We start from the raw sequence: 24,429 nt of genomic DNA on the forward strand, positions 1-24,429 counted from the left end.
CCTTTTCTGTTGTATTAAATTGTAGGTTTCCTTTTCTGCAGTATTAAATTGTAGGTTTCCTTTTCTGCAGTATTAAATTGTAGGTTTCTTTTCTGCAGTATTAAATTGTAGGTTTCCTTTTCTGCAGTATTAAATTGTAGGTTTCCTTTTCTGCTGTATTAAATTGTAGGTTTCCTTTTCTGCTGTATTAAATTGTAGGTTTCCTTTTCTGCTGTATTAAATTGTAGGTTTCCTTTTCTGCTGTATTAAATTGTAGGTTTCCTTTTCTGCAGTATTAAATTGTAGGTTTCTTTTCTGCAGTATTAAATTGTAGGTTTCCTTTTCTGCAGTATTAAATTGTAGGTTTCCTTTTCTGCAGTATTAAATTGTAGGTTTCTTTTCTGCAGTATTAAATTGTAGGTTTCCTTTTCTGCTGTATTAAATTGTAGGTTTCCTTTTCTGCTGTATTAAATTGTAGGTTTCCTTTTCTGCTGTATTAAATTGTAGGTTTCCTTTTCTGCAGTATTAAATTGTAGGTTTCCTTTTCTGCTGTATTAAATTGTAGGTTTCCTTTTCTGCTGTATTAAATTGTAGGTTTCCTTTTCTGCTGTATTAAATTGTAGGTTTCCTTTTCTGCTGTATTAAATTGTAGGTTTCCTTTTCTGCTGTATTAAATTGTAGGTTTCCTTTTCTGCTGTATTAAATTGTAGGTTTCCTTTTCTGCAGTATTAAATTGTAGGTTTCCTTTTCTGCTGTATTAAATTGTAGGTTTCCTTTTCTGCTGTATTCAATTGTAGGTTTCCTTTTCTGCTGTATTCAATTGTAGGTTTCCTTTTCTGCTGTATTCAATTGTAGGTTTCCTTTTCTGCTGTATTAAATTGTAGGTTTCCTTTTCTGCAGTATTAAATTGTAGGTTTCCTTTTCTGCTGTATTAAATTGTAGGTTTCCTTTTCTGCTGTATTCAATTGTAGGTTTCCTTTTCTGCTGTATTCAATTGTAGGTTTCCTTTTCTGCTGTATTAAATTGTAGGTTTCCTTTTCTGCTGTATTAAATTGTAGGTTTCCTTTTCTGCAGTATTAAATTGTAGGTTTTCTTTTCTGCTGTATTCAATATATTCAGCTTGTCTGTCCTTATCTGAAAAGTTAATCAATTGAACTAGAGAAATGGATATTTGATGTAAGGATGAAGCACAAGCCCTTTCTTACCTGGGAGCTAGACATGTGAGATCATGTGTGTATATGGGAGATGCTATGCCAGTGAGTGATGTGATGAACACAAATGTCCAGCAGAGGGTGGAGTTCACTAAGAAATACATGCAGCCAGTGACTAACTGTGATTTCAGCCTACATTATGCAAGCTAATGTAATCAGCTCCCTGCTTCCCACTGTTAACACCACAGTCATGATATCACACTGCCATGCTGCGGCGGTTGAAAGTCTTATATCTCTTCTAACTAGCAGCATCTTCACCTTGATTCATTGGGAATCCATTGATCTCGAGAGACAATCCGTCCCCCACTGGAAGCCATGATCATTTCCCCCAGCCATTCCTCTTGGTACTTCCAGGTTAGCTCTGTCAGTAGAATATGAATTGGCTTTCACTGCGGAGGGCAAATCGGGGCCATAAATCAACGGCCATTACTGTCAGTGCAGTGCTCCATAATGCTCTTTATCAGGCTAACGGACCATCCAGTGTCAAAGCATGATTTCCCTGTTCCATTCATCTCCACAGAGGAACTCAACACAGTATTTACTGACTACAGTAATTACAGTCTCTGTTTCACCATGGTGTTGTATGGTTACACTGTATGCTACATGGAAATATGTCTACCTTGCCCAGGGTGACTAATTGGAAGCCCATGGTGACTAATTGGAGGCCCAGGGTGACTAATTGAAGGCCCAGGGTGACTAATTGGAGGCCCAGGGTGACTAATTGGAGGCCCAGGGTGACTAATTGGAGGCCCAGGGTGACTAATTGGAGGCCCATGCAGTAGTGATGGATGTCACCGCTTGTTCAGTTGAGTTTGATTCCATTGGGCATAACGGGGCAATGAAATGGCTGTGATGTGGCTATATAGCCCACTTTCTTTCAAGACATTGGGAAATTATGTGTCATAGCCTGAGCAGGTCGCCATCATCAGTGTGTGTGTGTGCATTTGTGCATGTGCCCACGCATGCATGTGTGTGTTTCTGTCTGTGTGTGTTTTTCTGGCTGTCAGGTGGCCAATTAATGAGTGTGATCAAGTGGGTTGTCCCTTGGCTCCCAGCCTCCCCCTGACAGCTCAGGAGACTTAGTGCTGTGAGTCCACATGGGGGAGAATGGATAGGCTGTAGGGGACACTGTTTGTTCTGTCTGTGAAACCGAGTGGGGACGTGTTTCATTCCCATCACTCAAGTTCAGACGTGATGACTTGTCCTTTAGGGAATTAGGCTGCCTGCCTGCCTGCTACTCCAATCTTTTAATGACTTTTTGGGGATGGGGACTGGGAAGTGAAAACACGTTTTTTGGCTGTTGATAAAACTGTTTGTTGCTTCTTGACTAACTTAGATGTTCAATAGTTTGTACTGTTTTCTTGCATCGATGGCTGGCTCTTAGCCATGATTTGTTCATATGAACTTTTTCCAAAACAAAGACATTGCTACTCAGGCATTCATCATACATAGAGCGACACGTTTTACTTCAAGTTATGGAATAATTAGTTCACTTTTTGTTGTGTAATGGTATAGTTATGTGGTCTTTCACTCTGCAATGTCTCATCCAGATATCAGGAGCACCCAAAGTGTCAGCTGTGCTCCGTTTTAGGGCCCCCGTCCGCCCCACCAACGCAGCTCTCTAACCGGCTTTCCTCTGCCCTTTATTTGATTTCTTAATGACTTTCTGGGGTACAGCGAGAGGAAGAAGCGGCAGAAATCATATTTGTGTCCCAAAAGCAGGCTGTTGTATCTGGGAGCTGCAGCATTTGTCTCGGTGCTGGGGGCTGTAATTAGAAAGTGATGAGATTGCCCCTCCTCCCCCATACAGCCGGCCAGAAGACTGATGAGCTTGAACTTGCAAATAAAGTAAAAACAATCAGAGGAGAAGAAGAGACGCCCACAGACGCTTAACACCCGGGATGAGAAGAGGTGTTAGTGTGCCAGGGAAGATTGATCATGTCAATTTCCTACTTTGTTTCTGCTGCTCAAGGTTAAGCCCAGATATCCAACAGGTTTCTGTTTCCCTAGAAGACCTAGAAGAATAACGCACCATTGGGTTGAACCCGTAACCAAAGAGTCGTAACCAAAGAGACAATCTTAATTAAAGTTACGTCGAATGTGATTACTCCATCCTTGTTTATCAACATCAGTATAATGATGGCAATTCTGCTTAGCCCTCTACAAATCCTCTCAAACATCCTTTGTAATGTGTCCCACTGGGAATGAATGAGCATCAGAGGGCATGAACAATTATACAAGAGAGAGTGTGTGTTATTGTGATTATTGGCGCCTATTGTATTCAGTGGAGCCCTCAAGGTTCATCCCCCTTTTTCTGTAGTTGGTATTAAATCTGCCTTGTGCCCGTCTATCAAACCTCCGTTACTCCTCACGCTGCTCACCACCCTGACAGGGACAGACAGGGGGAAATAGCTGCTCATCTGCCCACTAAAATGACTCCCTTCAATCCGTTAGCTCAGGCAGAGTAAGCCAGGGCTGTTAAACTGCTGGCCTCATGATGGAAGAGCACATTCACCTGGCGTGGGCTTGACTGGTTGGCTGGTGGGATGGTTTGTAAATATTACTATCACGCCAATCTTATAAGACTGTCAATCCTTGCATCCATAGCTCTGTCTATGAATTTGAGCGTGGTCACATTTCGCCAGCCAATCCCTTAGCTTACCTAACAAAGTGAAAGGTTCAGGCTGTTGAAATGGCCGATTGTGGCTTTGAGGCTGTGCTGGGGTGTTCGGTCCGATGCTGTATGGTTCAGGTCCCTGGAGATAGACTAAGTTACCATGTTGGCTGTCCTCTGTCCAGCCCTCGGGGCTGAATTTAAACAGTGGCCTTTAGAGTGTGTCGACTGTACTGCCTTCACAGTGCAATGTTAAGGAGTCAATCCCCCAGTCAAGCCTGTTCAAATCCTCAGAGAGCTAATCTAATGGTTGTCATGGTGATCTTAGTGGCTGTGGTTTAAGGGCTGTGGTCTGGGGTGTTGACCTCTTCATGGACTGGTGCCCAGTAGGATCTGTAACTGTATCACGAAACAGAGAGAACTTCCCAAAATCGACTGCACATACCCCCAGAGAATATAGCCGTACGCCCGACAGTTTGGTAACTTGAAGAGATACAGGTCTACTGCCTCGCTATGTCTTACCTTGACGTTACTTTTGATTGAATAATCAACCAAATATATTATTCAAGTTTCACTGCAAGCATTCCGCTTTCATAATCTATTATATGTGGCTACCAGGTGATGCATATGGATGCTTTGGTGAGACATGCCTCAAAACAGCCTGACCTTCAGAACTGACAGAATGTTGGCGTTGAAACTGAGGAGCTGTATAAACAGCTAACTGTGGTGCTGACTCAGTCGTTAGCTTTACATGACCAATGGACCTGTCTTCTAATCAGCAGCGCTGTAAAGCAGCTGCTCGTCCTTTTTGCGTTCACACGACACGGTGGGAGTCCGCAGCACTGGGCCTTAAAACCCACATCGGGGCTTATTCAGGTTTCTGTTTCAGACACTGGAACAATGCGCACGTTTGGCGTGAGCGCTGACCGTTGATTTTCCAGGATGTACAGTGGTCGCTGTATATCTTCTGTGTGTCGCTAATCTAAACCCACGTAGATGTATGGCGAGCGCACACACATCATAGGTCATAGCATTCTGTAACCTCTAGTACTTACATTGGTTTGAACCCTTATTTTAGTGGCAGACTCCCCCAACTTAGGTGCTAATCCTCCTGTACGTCTCACTACCCCTCGTGTGAAGTTGATGTTCACAGTACTGTACTTAACCGCTGGCTGGCCCCACTCACACATACACATGATTGACCATGCTGACTACCTTGATTGACATCCTATATGCCTAACTCAGCGCCTTATGATGAAACTGCTGACAAAATGGTGACGGAAGAGGCCTGCTTATATGTTTTATGATCGCAACTCCCACCTGGAATTCTTCCCGGCGTTTCTCCTCAGATGGTTTTGATTTAGTTCCTGTTTCTCATTTCTCCCGTAACCTCCGCGTGTTGGCTGAACTCTCGGTGTAAATATTTTCTGGTGAGAAACTCAGTCGGCGTTATTTTCAACAACAAACGCCCACGTGTTACAAGTGCTGAATGTCAAACCGTTATTAAAGCACACCGGGCGTGTTTGTGGATGGTTGGGTTAGGCCACAATATCACCTATTGTCTAGCGTAGCAGAGAAACTTCCTCCCACTTCTAATAAGTGTGTTTGTGGGGATGTGGTGCATTGCATTCATTTTCATCACAAGGCTGCAAAGGGTGTGATTTCCCCCAGTTGCATGACCTCCACTAGTCCTGATGTGTGTGTGTGTGTGTGTGTGTGTGTGTGTGTGTGTGTGTGTGTGTGTGTGTGTGTGTGTGTGTGTGTGTGTGTGTGTGTACATGTACTTTTCCCCACTTCCCCCAGTATGGAGCGGAGGTGTCTGGGTCAGAGAAAGGGGAGATGAGAGATGGGAGACATCAGGAGGCTTTTCCCTATGCTTCCCTTGTCTGTCAGGGATCAGGTATTGGGGTTGAGGGCTCAGTTACCCAGAGGGAAACCCCCACCACTGCATGCCTCAGTAAAGGGTCTTTAAAACCCATCTCCTCCGTCTCCTGTCTCCTCAACCCTCAGCTCTCTCTGGGGTGTTCCATTAGAACTTTTTAACTTAGCCACAGTATGGAAACATAACATAGTCGTATTCTTTGAAATCACACCACTATGTCCAAATGTCTGCCTTTCAAATGAGCTTCCACGCAGAATCAGTCGTATCTTTGTTGTTCCAAAGCAAGAGGTATTTGGGAATTTCCCTATGAGCAATGCCTTTGTTCATAGTACTGCATATTAACAACCAACTAAGTGTATGTTCTTGAAAATATCCCCTCAGGCCTCTCGCTCAGTGCCAACTAGAAACACTTGTCTTGCACAACCTGCTTTGAAATAGTACAGTTTAAATGAAAACAGGATCCTTTTGATTGCATTCACCTTTGACCCAAAAAGCAACACACGCACGCACGCACGCACGCACGCACGCACGCACGCACGCACGCACGCACGCACGCACGCACGCACGCACGCACGCACGCACGCACGCACGCACGCACACACACACACACACACACACACACACACACACACACACACACACACACACACACACACACACACACACACAAGCCAAATGCTGAATTAATGGATTCATCAAAACCACCACATAAGACACAGCCAACCCTGAAAACAACCATGCTGCTGTTTTTCTTGTTGGCATAAGGAGCTGAACCTCAAAGGTCTCTCACATGAAACATGTGTGCCGGTGAGAGTGAGTGAGATGGAGAGATAGCGACAGGAAGGGAGGCAGAGTGGGTCATCCTTCCACTGTGTGTGCTGTAGCCGTGCCCTGCTTCCCTGGCCCTATGATATCACTTCTAATCTGTCCCCCCCGGGAGATTTTCAGCTCACCAGGGGAGGGAGAGAGGGAGGGAGATATCTGCATTGATGTGAACAAGAAAAAATAGGTACATTTTCAAAACCACTTCTCAATCTATTGTCAAAGTGGTTCTCCTCTGTTTCGTTGAGCTGTATTGATGTGAGTAGACTACAGTCGTCATAGTAGCAGGAGACCGAGACAGCTGCTGAACTTTGGAGCTGTGGGTTCTATTTAAATGCCTGTCACATCGTCTGTCACAGCAGTGGCTTTACCCTTGAAAAGGTGCATGGGAGCCCTGCGTGCCACCCGTGTCACATCCCATCAGTACAATGAGGTCCCACCCAGTCACCAGGGCTCTGGTGATGTCACACCTGTGCAGCAGGGTGAGTGAGTGACAGGCCCCGGCTGTCTGTTAGGGCTGGCCACGTACGTACAGTGGCAAGAGAAAGTATGTGAACCCTTTGGAATTACCTGGATTTCTTCATACATTTGTTATAACATTTGATCTGATCATGATCAAAGTCAAAACAATGGACAAACAGTGTGCTTAAACTAATGAAACACAACTTATTGTATTTTTCTTGCCTATATTGAATACATCATTTAAACATTCACAGTGTAGGTTGGAAAAAGTATGTGAACCCCTAGGCTAATGACTTCTCCAAAAGCTAATTGGAGTCAGGAGTCAGCTAACCTGGAGTCCAATCAATGAGACGAGATCGGAGATGTTGCTTAGAGATGCCCTGCCCTATAAAAAACAATCACAAAATGTGAGTTTGCTATTCACAAGAAGCTTTGCCTGATATGAACAATGCCTCGAACAAAAGAGATCTCAGAAGACCTAAGATTAAGAATTGTTGACTTGCATAAAGCTGGAAAGGGTTACAAAAGTATCTCTAAAAGCCTTGATGTTCATCAGTCCACCAGTAAGACAAATTGTCTGTAAATGGAGAAAGTTGCTACTGTTATCACTGGTAGCACTGTTGTTACTCTCCCTAGGGGTGGCCGTCCTGCAAAGATGACTGCAAGAACACAGTGCAGAATGCTCAATGAGGTTAAGAAGAATCCTAGAGTGTCAGCTAAAGACTTACGGAAATCTCTGGAACATGCTAACATCTCTGTTGACAAGTCCACAATACGTAAAACACTAAACAAGAATGGTGTTCATGGGAGGACACCACGGAAGAACCCACTGCTGTCCAAAAAACATTGCTGCATGTTTGAAGTTTGCAAAAGAGCACCTGTATGTTCCACAGCACTACTGGCAAAATAAATCTGTGGACAGATGAAACTAAAGTTGAGTTGTTTGGAAGGAACACACAACAGTACGTTTGGAGAAAAAAAGGCACAGCACATCGAAACCTCATCCCAACTGTAAAGTATGGTGGAGGGAGCATCATGGTTTGGGACTGCTTTGCTGCCTCAGTGCCTGGGCAGCTTGCTATCATCGACAGAAAAATGAATTCCCAAGTTTATCAAGACATTTAGCAGGAGAATGTAAGGCTATCTGTTCGCCATTTGAAGCTCAACAGAAGTTGGGTGTTGCAACAGGACAACGACCCAAAACACAGAAGTAAATCTGCAACAGAAGAAAATATGCCTTCTGGAGTGGCTCAGTCAGAGTCCTGAACTCAACCCGATTGTGATGCTGTGGCATGACCTCAAGAGAACGGTTCACACCAGACATCCCAAAAATATTGCTGAACTGAAACAATTTTGTAAAGAGGAATGGTACAAAATGCCACCTAACTGTTGTGCAGGTCTGATCCGCAACTACAGCAAACGTTTGGTTGAGGCATATTACTGCCAAAGGAGGTTCAACCAGTTATTAAATCCAAGGGTTCACATACTTTTCACACTCTGCACTGTGAATATTTACACAGTGTGTTCAATAAAGACATGAAAAAGTAAAATTGTTTGTGTGTTATTAGTTTAAGCAGACTGTGTTTGTCTATTGTTGTGACTTAGATGAAGATCAGATCAAATGTTATGACCAAGTTATGTAGAAATCCAGGTAATTCCAAAGGGTTCACATGCTTTTTCTTGCCACTGTACCTGTGCTGACACCATCAATATGCCATTGCAGTTCTAGGTCTGGTTTAGATCTGGTTTAGATCTGGTTTAGGTCTGGTTTAGATCTGGTTGAAGAAGGTTCATTGGGGGGGGGGGGGGTGCTTTGACTAGGACCCTGTTTCCTGACCTTCGACTGTGTCCAGGTTAAATGGTGGGCCGTAGTTAGATACAAACTATAGTTAAGGCACAGATATTTTCCTGATCAGGTCACATGGTCAGGAAAAAGTCTGGCCCTAGCCCAATAGCCATGACTTAAACATCTCCCACTCAGATAAGACAGACATTTTGTTTTGGCCGACCGTCATGTAACTCATTGTTTGGGTGTCTGTCTTGGTTCATTTGGGGAAAATTCTCACGACAGTGGAACTTTACAAAAACGCTGGGAGGGTTCTTGGAGACAGAGGAAGAATACGGTACAATAATGGCTGTGAAAGGTATCTTGCAGGCAAATTTGGCAGAAAAACAGTCTAACATGAAAGTGACTTGTTGTTGATCATCCCAGCACAGCCAGTAGAGGATTTGGCATGCAGCGTTAGAGTGGGGAACGGCCCAATTAGGTTCTGACACGTCTGATTTGGGAGGGTGGCGGTGTGACAGTCGCCTGGAGGGGTCCTCTCAACACCGACAGGCCAATATGAAGGCTGCTTCACATTACACAGGACGTTACACATTACACAGACGAGAGGAGCTAGCGGTAAGAGGGGGTTCTGCTAGATATAACATTATTATGTATTATCAAGTCAATTTACTCTGCAGCTCCTGCTCCATAATGAAATATAAAGGAACTAGGCTTTCATAACGGCGCTAGGCTTTCCTCACAGTGAAGCACCGAGGGAGCTTGTTCATGGCATATTTTGATCTGTTCCTTCTCTGTAATCTGTCTCTCTTCTCCTCCACACCCTGTGGATGGCTCTGTGCAGACTTAGTACTAGCTTAACTGACAGGCCCGGCCTTTGGGGAGCTGTTGTCGGTACTGTGCGACAGCCCAGCCTGACGTCTTGAAGCCTGGCTCTGTCTCCAGTCAGCTTGTTAAGGCTGCCTATGTTTCACACTGTGTGCTGGGTATGGTCACAGTATGAATGGTAATGCTAACATGTCTGTCTCTTTGCCCTGTGTGTCTCTATGCACGGTGACAGTAGAAATGCTAATGCTAACATGTCTGTCTCTTTGCCCTGTGTGTCTCTATGCACGGTGACAGTAGAAATGTTAATGCTAACATGTCTGTCTCTTTGCCCTGTGTGTCTCTATGCACGGTGACAGTAGAAATGCTAATGCTAACATGTCTGTCTCTTTCCCCTGTGTGTCTCTATGCACGGTGACAGTAGAAATGCTAATGCTAACATGTCTGTCTCTTTCCCCTGTGTGTCTCTATGCACGGTGACAGTAGAAATGCTAATGCTAACATGTCTGTCTCTTTCCCCTGTGTGTCTCTATGCACGGTGACAGTAGAAATGCTAATGCTAACATGTCTGTCTCCCCGGAGAGATCTATCATGTGCTGCATATCAAGCATGCAGTCGACCCGTCCCCATGAACTACTGGCTGTTGGAGGTTTACCTCCTGCTCCGTATTGCGGGATTATCCAATCATGCCATTTGATTCCATACTGTGCCAAGTTCTGGTACATGCATGACATACTGTATGTTGGCGGTTGCTGATAGGTTGGAGGATCAAGGAGATTTCATTTGACTCACTGGTGGTGGCTTTGGAATGAGTGAGTGGTCACATATGTACGACCATTGAATAGTGCAAGGGGAAAACGTGGCATGTTGTCCTGAATCACATTGGTTTAGTGTACATGTTTGATGAGGTTTTCCTCAAGATGTTGCAATCCGCGGAAAGATGCCTCCGCAGCAAACCTAATGAATATGTAGTCGTATGGACCAAGTCTCTTTTTGTTGCCGTAATACTGATTCACATAATTTTTATTTATGTTGTGAGGAGAGGTTGTAAATAGTGTCTCCGATGTATTTTATGTAACAGGAGATCATTAGGATTTGATACTCTGTAGCAAGGTGCAGTAGCTTCCTGCCTCTGCATATGAGGATGACTTACAAAACTGAAGGAGAAGAAACAGTCGGAAACTGACAAGCCGTTGCAGTCATACAGCCGGGAAACATGCTTTTGAAGGTGAATTTTCTTGTCTCACATAAGATTCTGATGATTAGCGTGATTTGGCTGGAAGTAATGTTGCTTATAGCTCAGCAGGTATCATCTTCCAACAACATCATCCTCTCCGACAGTTTGGGTTTCAAACGTGTATATTTCCATCGCATGAGAGGGCAGATGAACTCCAACAGACTTACAGAATTGTTTGTGGTTTTTTTCACAGAATAGTTTTCTGTCATTTCAATAACCCCCCTGGGGAGAGGGTGTAGGAGTGTTTCTGTAACCACATAATTGGGGTACTCTGTTGCCGTTCAGCAGCTCCATGGTTAAACCAGCGTGCTACTGAAGTGCCACATTCAAATCAAATCAAATTTTATTTGTCACATACACATGGTTAGCAGATGTTAATGCGAGTGTAGCGGAATGCTTGTGCTTCTAGTTCCGACAATGCAGTAATAACCAACGAGTAATCTAACCTAACAATTTCACAACAACTTCCTTATACACACAAGTGTAAAGGAATGAATAAGAATATGTACATAAAAAATATATATGAATGAGTGAAGGCGGTGACCCGTTCCTGTAGGTTCATGCTCTACAACATTCGCAGAGTACGACCCTGCCTCACACAGGAAGCGGCGCAGGTCCTAATCCAGGCACTTGTCATCTCCCGTCTGGATTACTGCAACTCGCTGTTGGCTGGGCTCCCTGCCTGTGCGATTAAACCCCTACAACTCATCCAGAACGCCGCAGCCCGTCTGGTGTTCAACCTTCCCAAGTTCTCTCACGTCACCCCGCTCCTCCGCTCTCTCCACTGGCTTCCAGTTGAAGCTCGCATCCGCTACAAGACCATGGTGCTTGCCTACGGAGCTGTGAGGGGAACGGCACCTCCGTACCTTCAGGCTCTGATCAGGCCCTACACCCAAACAAGGGCACTGCGTTCATCCACCTCTGGCCTGCTCGCCTCCCTACCTCTGAGGAAGTACAGCTCCCGCTCAGCCCAGTCAAAACTGTTCGCTGCTCTGGCACCCCAATGGTGGAACAAACTCCCCACGACGCCAGGTCAGCGGAATCAATCACCACCTTCCGGAGACACCTGAAACCCCACCTCTTTAAGGAATACCTAGGATAGGATAAAGTAATCCTTCTAACCCCCCCCCCCTTAGAGTTAGATGCACTATTGTAAAGTGGTTGTTCCACTGGACATCATAAGGTGAATGCACCAACTTGTAAGTCGCTCTGGATAAGAGCGTCTGCTAAATGACTTAAATGTAAAATGTAAATGTAAATGATGGTATAGAACGGCATAGGCAAGATGCAGTAGATGGTATAGAGTACAGTATATACATATGAGATGAGTAATGTACAGTCACAATCTGAAATTGTGTTTTTAATATTCAAACTTATATTTCAAAGTCTTCACTCATTTACATTTTGTAGCTGATGTATTTATTCGTCCCCCCCCCCCCCCCCCCCCCCTCATTGCTTAATGGTAGTGTTCCATATTGGATGGGTAGCCTTGGAAGGTCAGTGGTTTATACACCAGTAGTTATATAACTGCTTTGTGTTGTAGCCTCTCCTTGCTGTACTGTGCCTCATTTTCAACACATTTGCATAAGCAGTATAAGTGGCTGTTTGGTCAAAGAAGCTTGCAGCAAAATATGACTTCGCAAACATGTTTGCATGCTCACACACGGTCACGCACAGATGCACAAACACACAGGCAGAGACACACACACACACACGCCTTCATCTCAACACACAAACCCGCACACACCTACCACACGTCTCTCACTTTTTCATGCATATATATTGTGTGTTGCCGCATTCTCATATGTGTTTGCGTATCTCGGTGTTCTCTGCATGCCGAGTGTCATGGTTTCCATAGTGATTGTATCACTGGGGCCTCAGCTCAGGTGTGTCACGTCATCCACTTGGACAGCGTGGCGGAGCGTTGAGATGGGTGCTTGCTGTTTGGGGTTTCAGGCTGGGTTTCTGTGCATCACTTTGTGACATCGGCTGATGTAAAAAGGGCTTCACAAACACATTGGATTGATTGATAATAACAGGAATAATCAGACGCCAATCTCTGTCTCAAAATATCAATATTTTTGGTCGATAGCTTGTGTCGGTTATCAAATCCTGGAACAGTGTTTGATAATACAATCTGAAAGATATTGGTTGTCTTATCAATGGTGTCCAATGCCTCATTAATAATAGAACTATCTATTCATGTTAATTCTGTTTTTAGATTCAGAAAATATCAATGTGAATAGCCTAGTCCTCACTGAATGCTACACCAACCACGTGACAGGTAAGAATTTGTAAGTGTATTTTAGCAGATAATTCATTACAGAACATAGTGGAGGTGTTCTAAGGTATTCTGTAGTATTAGACCTGAAAGAGACCACATTCTATTTTCCTCTGTATTTCCTCCTCTGCCATCTCTATGGGAATAGGAGCTCATTAACCATAATGTGTATCATGCGTTCTACCTTCTGAGATTTTAATGAGGTATTCTTGTGTCTCTAACAAGGCCTTCTCAAAGCAACGCTGCACATTCCTGCTTAATGACGTATTAGCTGTGCTCCGTGGTTAGAAAACACAGCTCTCTCCTCTAGTCTGATACACACACTAACAACGCTACTATCTTGTCAGCTGGCCTCGAAAATTAGAGCATTGGAATGATCAAACACGGGCTCTATGTGTTGTTAGGGATTCCAACAGAGGTGTGTGTGTGTGACCAACACCTGAGCGTGTGTGAAGAGTATTCACACACACACACACACACACACACACACACACACACTTGAACAGATAAGCCCTGCTCATTAAGACAAACACCTGAGTGTGTGTGCAGCGTACACACACACACACACACACACACTCAGGTGTTTGTCTTAATGAGCAGGGCTTATCTGTTCAAGTGTGTGTGTGTGTGTGTGTGTGTGTGTGTGTGTGTGTGTGTGTGTGTGTGTGTGTGTGTGTGTGTGTGTGTGTGTGTGTGTGTGTGTGTGTGAATACTCTGCACACACACTCAGGTGTTGGTCTTAACGAGCAGGGCTGTTCTCTGGGCATGCTCTGCTTTAATGGAGCTGACTAGATGAAGGGTCTTCAGCATGTATTGACTTTAATCAACACCACTTGTTTTACTGCATATTTGCAGTATTTACAAAAGTAATACCATTTACTACATGACAATAGCCTGTACTGTAGTTATCTCCTATTTTGATTTACAGTAAAACTCTTCTAAGGCAATCAAATATAATCAAATGTGTGTGTCTGCGATCGTGTGTCAGATTTGCAGTGTTCCTATGAGGACTTAAACCATGCTGTTCTGAGCAGGCCAGCCAGACACACAGGGGATTGAGAGCTCAGCGCTCTGTCTCAACAGCCAATCAGCTTGCAGGGGCATAAGCCAGGCCCACTGCACATCTGTATGATGATGTCATTGGCCACTGCAGACAGGTCTGTTTGCATGACAGCTGATCGGCCAGGCTTAGTAACCCCAGGCTCCCATGATCCTTCTGTATGTCCTCACTCTTGCACAGCTCAGCCCAGTACAGCATAGCACTGTACAGTACACAGTGCAGAGCACAGTGCTGCTATCATGGTCACACTAGGAAACAATGTTAGACCAGCGAGCCAATTGTCCATCAAAACACCTTTCTTGCAGACAGGTGTGACTCAAACTGACAAAGCAGTTCAAGTCACACTAACTGGCCTTTATCCCAGGGTAAGAGTGTGTAATTCACCCTGAAACTGAGCACACAGTCAAATGGATCCACTCCTGTAATTTGTACCCATAAAAATGTTTTGGATTCTAGTCATTTTAATGTTTAGAATTTCCTTGGGTGTCATCGTTATATGTCTGTCTTCCTGATGCTTCTCCCTTGTAGAAAGGACTGATGTCATTCAAGACTATATGGATGGAAATTAGCAAGCACCGTAAAGAAGCCCCAAAACAACTGTTGATAATGACAGAGACAGATCGCTTCCTAGATGTTACGTACATTACATATGGATGGAATTAAAGCATGACAACAGTGACTGAGGAGAGACCGAGACAGACAGACAGACAGATAGACAGACAGACAGACAGACAGACAGACAGACAGACAGACAGACAGACAGACAGACAGACAGACAGACAGACAGACAGACAGACAGACAGACAGACAGACAGACACACACACACACACACACACACACACACACATCTGGCTGGTTGTGTTTATGTGGTGGTGAGCGGCTCAGCATGCTTGAGGACACAGCCCAGACGTACAGACTCTCTCCTCCCCTATCGCCCCTGGGAGCTATACCACTGTGTGCAAATGCTCAGGCACAGGCTCATTATCCAATCAGAGCTCTGGATACTAGGCCCCATCTGCCTTGTCTGTGCCCAGCTCTGCCCTGGCATCTCCCTGCGTAGGGGGTAGAGGACGTGGAGCATCAGTTCCACTTCCCAGCATGCAGGTCCCTATGGATGGAAACAAAAGGGGAGAGAGGAGAATTAGGTAACGTTTAAAACCCTTGTCTTTTGCTCGTTTCCATTTCCATGACTTTAACTTGATGGCTGCAGCAGCTTCAGCACGATGTCATCGTTTCTTATTAGAGCAGAGGCCCTGCGGAATCAGACGGTGGCTAAGACGCGATAGTCTCTCGATTAAGGCTCATTTCCACAGGCATTTCACAGCTCTGAGGACCAGAGCCTTACCACACGCTCCCGTAATTACCAGAATCCTATTATTATTCGCCCAGTCTGAGCCGCCTACTGATACAGAATCTCATTTTGAAGAGGGTTATTATGCAATTAAGGTCAAGACCAAAAGGATATTTCTGGGCCCCGGCTTGCCGTGTAGCAAACTATGAATGGTTTGGAGTGCTTCCAGTGATGGGGTCAGAAACATATCAAATATTGGCCTAACACTGTTGAACTGTAGTTCATAGGATCTGATGTAGCGCTGGTAGCACTAAAGGAAAAGCTGTAGTATAAAGAGCATATGCTTTGATACCCTCGGAGTCATATCCCACTAGCATGGGTCTATGCTCAACTGAATCAAGGTCACCCACAAAGTCTGCTATGTTTTTCACCGTTATTTAGTTAAGAGCCAAATACATTAGCTGAGTTAGTCAAACAAGTACATCTGAATTTTAAGTGTTCTTTTAAGAGTAAATTGTTGCAATGCGTTACGCATAAATATTAACTTTTAATAAGCCTACCAAGACATTCTAATAGGATGTCCGCATTGAGTTTAAAGGGATACTTCGGGATTTTGGCAATGAAGTGGTTTTACATTCGAGCAGTCATTTCCAGTCATTGTGCTAACGCTATTTAGCATTGGCTTGCGAGCTACCGCTAACTTCCTTCATACTGGACACAAGAGAAATACAAATAGTATCCACTAGTCTGACTCTGGGAAAGCAGATAAAGGGCCTCATTGCCAAAATCCCGTAGTATCCCTTTAAACAAGAAAGAAATAAGTCTTAAATGTTTTATTGAATAAAGTCCTGTAAATGGACTATTGGTACCTTGACCATGGAATTGGATTACATAATTCAACAATGGCAGTTTGTACTCTCCCAGAGAGAGGAGCCAGTCGATGGGAGGAAATTGGATGAGGCCACACCAGGCCATCCCCCTTATAGGAAGTCTATGCAACTAAATGTCCTCCACTTTATAAAATGGTAGATAAAAGCTTCTCTTGGTCAATGCCGCATTCATCTTAAATGAATGAAACGGTTCTCTTTTTATAGAGAACTCAGGGAGTAGGGAAAAATCAATATGGAAGATATTGAAGATTTCTGGAAATGGATTTTGAGCAAGTGGTCTGATTTGAGGGTTTGGAATTGGTTCAAGGCAGACCACGTGTAATACTACATACTGCGGTTTTATAACCTTTGATTACACATCCTCTAATGAAAAGAAGATGTAGAGGAAAGACCTTTCTATATGTGACTACTCGGTTGGACCTTTAGTCCCACATAACGTCCCTTGAACATCTTACTCTCCCCCTCTCTCTCCTTCTCTCTCTCTCTCCCCCTCCCGCTCTCTCTCTCTATCCCTCTATCTCTCCCTCTCACTCTCTTTTTCCCTCCTTCTATTTCTCCTTCTGTAAGGACCTCTCTTAGGGAGATCTGCCTGACTCAGGCCAGAGCTGAAAGGTGCTGTGCTATGTGCTCTGTGCTGGAGGTGCTGTGCTCTGTGCTGGAGGTGCTCTGCTCTGTGCTGGAGGTGCTCTGTGCTGGAGGTGCTGTGCTATGTGCTCTGTGCTGGAGGTGCTGTGCTATGTGCTCTGTGCTGGAGGTGCTGTGCTATGTGCTCTGTGCTGGAGGTGCTGTGCTCTGTGCTGGAGGTGCTATGTGCTCTGTGCTGGAGGTGCTGTGCTATGTGCTCTGTGCTGGAGGTGCTGTGCTGGAGGTGCTGTGCTATGTGCTGGAGGTGCTGTGCTATGTGCTCTGTGCTGGAGGTGCTGTGCTATGTGCTCTGTGCTGGAGGTGCTGTGCTATGTGCTGGAGGTGCTGTGCTATGTGCTCTGTGCTGGAGGTGCTGTGCTCTGTGATGGAGGTGCTGTGCTGTGTGCTCTGTGCTGGAGGTGCTGTGCTATGTGCTGGAGGTGCTCTGTGATGGAGGTGCTGTGCTATGTGCCGGAGGTGCTGTGCTCTGTGATGGAGGTGCTGTGCTATGTGCCGGAGGTGCTGTGCTCTGTGATGGAGGTGCTGTGCTATGTGCCGGAGGTGCTGTGCTCTGTGATGGAGGTGCTGTGCTCTGTGCTGGAGGTGCTGTGCTATGTGCTCTGTGCTGGAGGTGCTGTGCTCTGTGCTGGCGGTGCTGTGTGCTCTGTGCTGGCGGTGCTGTGTGCTCTGTGCTGGAGGTGCTGTGCTATGTGCTCTGTGCTGGCGGTGCTGTGCTATGTGCTGGAGGTGCTGCTAGCTGGTCCCCAGTGAAGTCATTACTGCACACTGCTCCTGCCTGCCAAGATCCGCACACTCACGCCATACAATGAACGAGGGCGTTGCCTACAGTATAATCAAATCAAAGTTTATTGGTCGCGTACACAGATTTTCAGATGTTATAGCATTTGTAAATGTATTTGGAATGCATACATTTGTATGGAAATAAATGATTTGGACAATTTTGTATATTTCAAGTATTTTTTTCGGTATGGGATATGGAAGCTGTATCCTACTGTACAGTACATGTAATACAGCTGTAATAAACTGTAGCCTAAACACTGTACACATTTAGTACAAATCGAGAGCTGGTAATAACTGAAATGACTGAGTACACACACTATCTAGCACATCAATAGTCCACACATCATGGACACTGATGCTCCTCTCTTTTCTGGAGAGAAAACGAATACCTTAGGAATGCAATCATTCCTCACAGTAACATAGAGAGGGAGAGAGAGAGAGGTTCCCTCCCCTGTAAACGCACTCTGCGTGTTCTTTGGAGGCAATATGGTATTGGTTAGTCTCCCGCTGATGCTCAGAATAATTACTCGTGGAGGCAGTGGCGGATAGGAGGGAGGTGATTATCGTGGCAAACAGATGGACTGGTCCGAGGCACTGTCAGAATTGTGCTGTGCGACGAGCGCAAGGCAATCATGGACCCCGTTATATTACACCGACTTTTTCTCAGCCGGCCAATCGATAACACATCCTGCATTGTAGAGAGCAGCGTCCACTGCGCCTCTGATCGGTTGTGAAGAAACTGGAGAGAGAGGGGTCTCATCTTTCGATTGCGACCGTTGCGCGTCGCCTTGCCTGAACCCTCTCGGATGTGGGTGTGCGGTGCCGAGAGTGCTGCCACCACGAGACCTCGGTCGGGACAGGTTTGAAGTTATCATTTGCAGCACCCAGATGTGTGCAAGCACATGTTTTGATATTCTGAATAGGCTACATCGGTTTTTAAAATCACTGACCACTTTTGGATTGCTTCGAAGGAAATATGATTTTCTCAGATATGAGCACCGGGACCAACTCCCCGAAGGTGCACCCGCCGAACGGGACAAGATATTACACATTCCAGGCAAGTACCTTTACTATTCCTCCGAATGTTGACATGCCAGTAAATGCGACCATGCGATGGGCGTTGGTTCAATATGGGGTTTGATTGTCGATATTTACGTTTTTCTCGAAACGAATGTGATGTGTTTATTGGCTGACCATTGCTCTATTTAAAGGACATTCGCTATGTTTAGGCTACCTTGATTTCTTGGGCGCTTTTGGAGCACTACTTGTATTTTATAGCGCTAAAGGCATTGTTATGATTGTCAAATTAGCATATCACATGGTTTAAAGGTATTGGGATATTATTTGTTTCAAATTCGGTGAGTAATTAGGAACCAACCCTATGTGCGCATGGGCACGGTTTGCTCAACGTTATACTACCCATAATACTTTTTTATTGTAAGTTGCTTTAAATCGTTTTTACACTTGCCTTGGGATGTATTTTATGCATTTAGGAAGTCAAAGTGGTGGAGTAGTATACTGGGTGAGCTTTATGGGGTTTTGTAAAGTGTTGAATAAGAGGTGAAAAGGCGTCACCCGCAGGCACGTGTGTGCGATCAAGCGACCGCAGTTAGAATTCCTCTGGGGATGTGCGTTACCACAGAGTCACTTAGACGGCGACCATAATATTAGGACACATCCCTGCTTCCTCCTCTCATCCCATGAGATGACATGGACAGAAAAGAGCAGGTCTGAACTATCCAATCAGACTCCAGTCCTACAGATTTACACGTGCATGCTTCCCACATACTTTGTGTAATGTCATGGGAAGATAGTCTACTGTGTTATTCCCTTCATTAAATAAATAACCTGAGATTTGAGCTCTGGCGCACTATTGAATCCAGCGATAGTTCCATTTTGCTCCATGTATAATTGAATGAAATGATTAATATCCTCGCTCTATATGTAATATTTGCATAGTATTCTGATATACTCTCTCAGTTCTCGACTTTTAAAATAAGATATACCCTAGTATACTATCAAAATTGAATAGAAAACTCTTCATATTGACTATTACAATAGGGAGTAAATTCACCGGGGAAGCCAATCCAGAAAAAGCCATATTATGTGTTGTGATAGTTGCGTTGTTTGCCCTATAACCTGTTAGTTCATATGCCTTGACACCGTAATATATAGGCCTGAGGCCGAGACAATAAGAAGACACAGTGGCAGAATAAATTCAACCACACATTTGTTTCATTACAAAACCGGAGAGCAACATCTGTCAGGTGAAGTCAACAAAACATATTGCATGTAACAAACAATTGTATTATGAGAGTGTTATAATGTATTTATTTTATTAGTGTTTGTGTAGTAATTGCCAAGTGCAACATGGACTCATGCTGGGAGCAACACTAGGGGTCCATGCTCCACTAGGGAGACCGGTTAGGATAGGGATTAGACTTTTTGGGGGTAAATGTATTTTGTTCATAGCTTTTTTGTTTTTGTTGTAGAGGTATTGGAGGACAACTGAAGGTATGACTTACAGTTAGTATGAATACGTGTGTACAAATGATGGATAAGTGTATAAAAATTATGGTAAGGACAAGGATCAGTATCTTAAAATGTAACCCATCATGGTGATCTGTGAATTAAGTATAGCCAGATGTAATTTCAATGGTTTGGCTGATAATAACAAAATAAGATTGTTTTTTACATGGCTAAAGGAGAAGGATTGCCATATTTATTGTCTCCAGGAAACTCATTCAATATCTTCTGATGAAGTGATCTGGGAAAAAGAATGGGATGGTAAAATGTATTTCAGCATGGGTTAAGAAATTCAAATGGTGTTATGATCCTACTCAAAAATAATTTGGATCTTGAGGTACAATCAATTAAAATAGATCCTTAACAAAGATGGATTGCCTTGAATATATTACTTGATGACAAACAGTTATGGCTCATAAATCTATATGGACCAAATAATGATGATTCAAACTTCTTTGGAAATATTTACAATAATCTAATTAGTCACCAAAATTAAAATAACTCTTATTATAATGATAGGGGACTACAACAAAGTTTTAAGTACATCAACACACCGTAAAGGCTGTCATACTACCAACTATCACCCTTTGGCGCTCAAAGTGATTAGGAATATTATGGACATGTTGGAACTGGCCAATATATGGAGGCTTAACCCTTGTGTAGTCTTAACATTCTGTATACTCCCCTTGTTCTAAGGGTAAAAAAACATCTGTCTTCACTAAACCCCTAAAATAAAGCAGCTTAATTGAATTTTAAACCCCAAATATATTTTGCATGAAGAAACAACCTGTCATTCATCACAAACTTTGTGAATATCTGGGTTTTCCCTCTTCACAATGCAGAAAGACTGCATTTAATCAGTGGACACCAATTGTTTTCTTTACTAAAGGTGAGATTTATTTTTATTATTATTATTGCTTAAGGTACTGCATACGTGTAAACATACATTTTTTAGCAAGAGATAGCACTTGTGTAGCCTAAGAAAGTAACAGAAATGTGCAGAAAGTCATTTTGAATGCATTTTATTGAAGGGAAACAATAACAGTCTTGAACCTTTTGGCAACATAGTGATATATTCTTATATACTGTACAATGAGGAATTAAACCACAAAATACTAGTATTCTCCCATTTTTTTTAACCATTGCCCCCACCCACAAGGTGTATAAACAACAACAATAACACAATAATAAAATAAGATAATAGATACAAAACAAAAAATGTGAAGAACATAAATCAATCAACTCTAATTTGCACATGTAGGACAGTATGCAAGTGTGTGTGCATGGACGTTGCAGATGTATTTCTCACATGTGCAGCACATAGTATTTGTTTTACAGTCCTTCTCTGGGGGGCAGAATTGGCATCTCCTCCTCTTGCCTGCCCAGCTGCAGCCTCAGGTGGATCAGGACAAGATTCAGCTCCCTGAACAGCTTTCACAAGCGCTGCAGAGGCTGCTGTGCGGGGGAGGTGCTCCCTTCTTTGAATGTGTGCGATTACAAGAGCCTTTCCCAGCTGCTCCAGGAACACCCTCCTCTTGTTCTGCTTATCAGGCATCCAGGTAGGGTTGATCTTGTTCCATATCACGAAGGCATTGTATGAGGGCACATCAATGATGTTATGGAAGATGACCAGGGGCCAGCGGGCAGTCATCCTCCTGCAGCTGTAAGTTCCAATCACCTTGTCCAGATTGTCCACGCCTCCTTTGTTGTAGTTGTAGTCCAGGATGATGGCTGGCTCCCTGTCCTCACAATCACTGATCTCAGCCATTTTGTGCAGTCTGCTCAGGAGGACCACATTCTTGTTCCTCTTTGGGAGGTAAGAAACTAGAGTGGTGGTGGAGGTGAAGGCAAACTTTGATGAGAAGGCCTTTCTCCCCCTTGTTGCGAGGAGTGCAGGGGGGAGCTCAGGCTTGTTCATTCTAACTGTGCCAACCATGGTGATCTTCCTCTTCAGAAGTTGCTGGCTGAGTTCAATCAGTAGCACACTTAAACTCAATTTTTCATTGTGTGTGTGTGTGTCTTTGTGGTTTTTGTGGTTTGTAAATTATTTTATAACTGCCGGGTCAGAAATGACCCTAAGACAATTTTTGTACCCTGGTGATGTACAGCTTTCATGGAAATGTGAACAAAGCTGATGTTTAACTTTTTCTAATGTTGGGGTCACTCTAGGAAAAGTCATACAATTTCAAGATGAAAAAATATTTAAAAAAATTCTCTGCTGTTGAACATAGTGGCAGGTCATTTTTGACCCTTAAGACAACACCAGGGTTAAAAACCCAGATCTCGTAAGATATACTTGGAAGAGTCTAAATCAAGCTAGTCAGATTGACTACTTTCTGGTATCCTTTTCTATGGTGAAAAAAGTATGTGTTGAGGACTGAATGCGATCAGACCATCAGCCTATAGCCCTCCATTTAACTATGACAAACTTTCCATGAGGACGGGAATATTGGAAATTAGATCCGTTTGTTGACAGACAGTACATTTTTTAAGAAATCTAAGGAGGGTCTAACATATTTTTTTCTTGCATAATACAGGTACAGCAGATCCACTTATCATACAGGATGCCTTTAAGTGCGTCTTTAGAGATCATTCAATCACATTTTCATACCAAAAACAACAAAATGGATTGGGTCAACAGAGAAAAGACTTACAGCAGAAATAGAACATTACACATCAATGTTGTTGATAAATGTTCTACAGAAGTTCTGAATAGTTTAGATGCAAAACAAAAGGAGTTTGAGGAATTTATTCACCACCAAAAAGAACCTTCAGAAAATAGTTAGAAATTATGGATCCATTGTCTCACCAAAGGACATTTTGAATGAAGAAGCAAAATAATGTTATTTTTAATTTAGTTTCAAGTTCCTTGAACTTCACTAATGAAAAGTGTCTTAATTATTCATATATAAATGTTAACTGTCTGACACACAAAAATAAACATTGATTACTCAGTAGCGCCCCCGGTATAAAGACCCAGTCTCACAAAAAAAGGCCCCTCACCAGTCAATGTTGCGACGCAAAAATATTGGCAAAATGTATCGCTCATAGAATTAAACAAGTCTTACAGGATATTATTAATCATGATCAGACAGGATTCTTAGAAGGCAGATATAATGGAGAAAACATTACACAATTATTATATTGTAAATAATTGAAAACTATGAGAATGCAAGGAAACCAGGCATAATCTTTATAGCTGATTTTTCAAAAGCCTTCGATAAAGTACGGCTAGAAGTTATTTTCAAGTGCCTGGATTATTTCAACTTTGGAGAATCTCTTGTAAATTTGATAAATGGCATTGAGGAGTATACCACCTCAGTCATCGGCTTCATCAATAAGTGCATCGACAACGCAGAGTTCCTCTGTCCAGTGTCTGTGTTCTATTGCCAATCTTAATATTTTATTTTTATTGGCCAGTCTGAGATATGACTTTTTTTTTTCAACTCTGCCTAGAAGGCCAGCATCCCGGAGTCGCCTCTTCACTGTTGACGTTGAGACTGGTGTTTTGCGGGTACTATTTAATGAAGCTGCCAGTTGAGGACTTGTGAGGTGTCTGTTTCTCAAACTAGACACTCTAATGTACTTGTCCTCTTGCTCAGTTGTGCACCGGGGCCTCCCAATCCTCTTTCTATTCTGGTTAGAGCAAGTTTGCTCTGTTATGTGAAGGGCGTAGTACACAGCGTTGTGCGAGATCTTCCGTTTCTTGGCAATTTCTCGCATGGAATAGCCTTCATTTCTCAGAACAAGAATAGACTGACGAGTTTCAGAAGAAAGTTATTTGTTTCTGGACAATTTGAGCCTGTAATCGAACCCACAAATGCTGATGCTCCAGATACTCAACTAGTCTAAAGAAGGCCAGTTTTATTGCTTCTTTAATCAGGACAAGAGTTTTCAGCTGTGCTAACATAATTGCAAAAGTGTTTTCTAATGATCAATTAGCCTTTTAAAATGATTCACTTGGATTAGCTAACACAACGTGCCATTGGAACACATGAGTGATGGTTGCTGATAATGGGCCTCTGTACACCTATGTAGATATTCCATAAAAAATTTGCCGTTTCCAGCTACAATAGTCATTTACAACATGAACAATGTCTACACTGTATTTCTGATAAATTTTATGTTATTTTAATG

At 43.4% G+C, this 24,429-nt stretch overlaps 1 protein-coding gene across 5 annotated transcripts in view; it reads left to right on the forward strand.

The window, feature by feature from the left end:
• The window catches only part of LOC120032155 (liprin-alpha-2-like), a 278,259-nt gene that overhangs the window by 86,479 nt on the left and 167,351 nt on the right, over positions 1–24,429 (forward strand). For 3 of the 5 annotated variants that reach the window (XM_038978121.1, XM_038978122.1, XM_038978123.1), the window contains exon 3: positions 4,883–4,917. In XM_038978121.1, coding sequence (XP_038834049.1) covers positions 4,883–4,917 — 35 coding nt within the window. Of the gene's footprint in view, positions 1–4,882; positions 4,918–18,742; positions 18,824–24,429 lie in introns of those variants that run through there. The other 2 variants (XM_038978124.1, XM_038978125.1) reach the window with 1 other exon arrangement.

The sequence above is a fragment of the Salvelinus namaycush genome, chromosome 38 (assembly GCF_016432855.1).
Source record: "Salvelinus namaycush isolate Seneca chromosome 38, SaNama_1.0, whole genome shotgun sequence".
Classification (NCBI taxonomy): domain Eukaryota; kingdom Metazoa; phylum Chordata; class Actinopteri; order Salmoniformes; family Salmonidae; genus Salvelinus; species Salvelinus namaycush.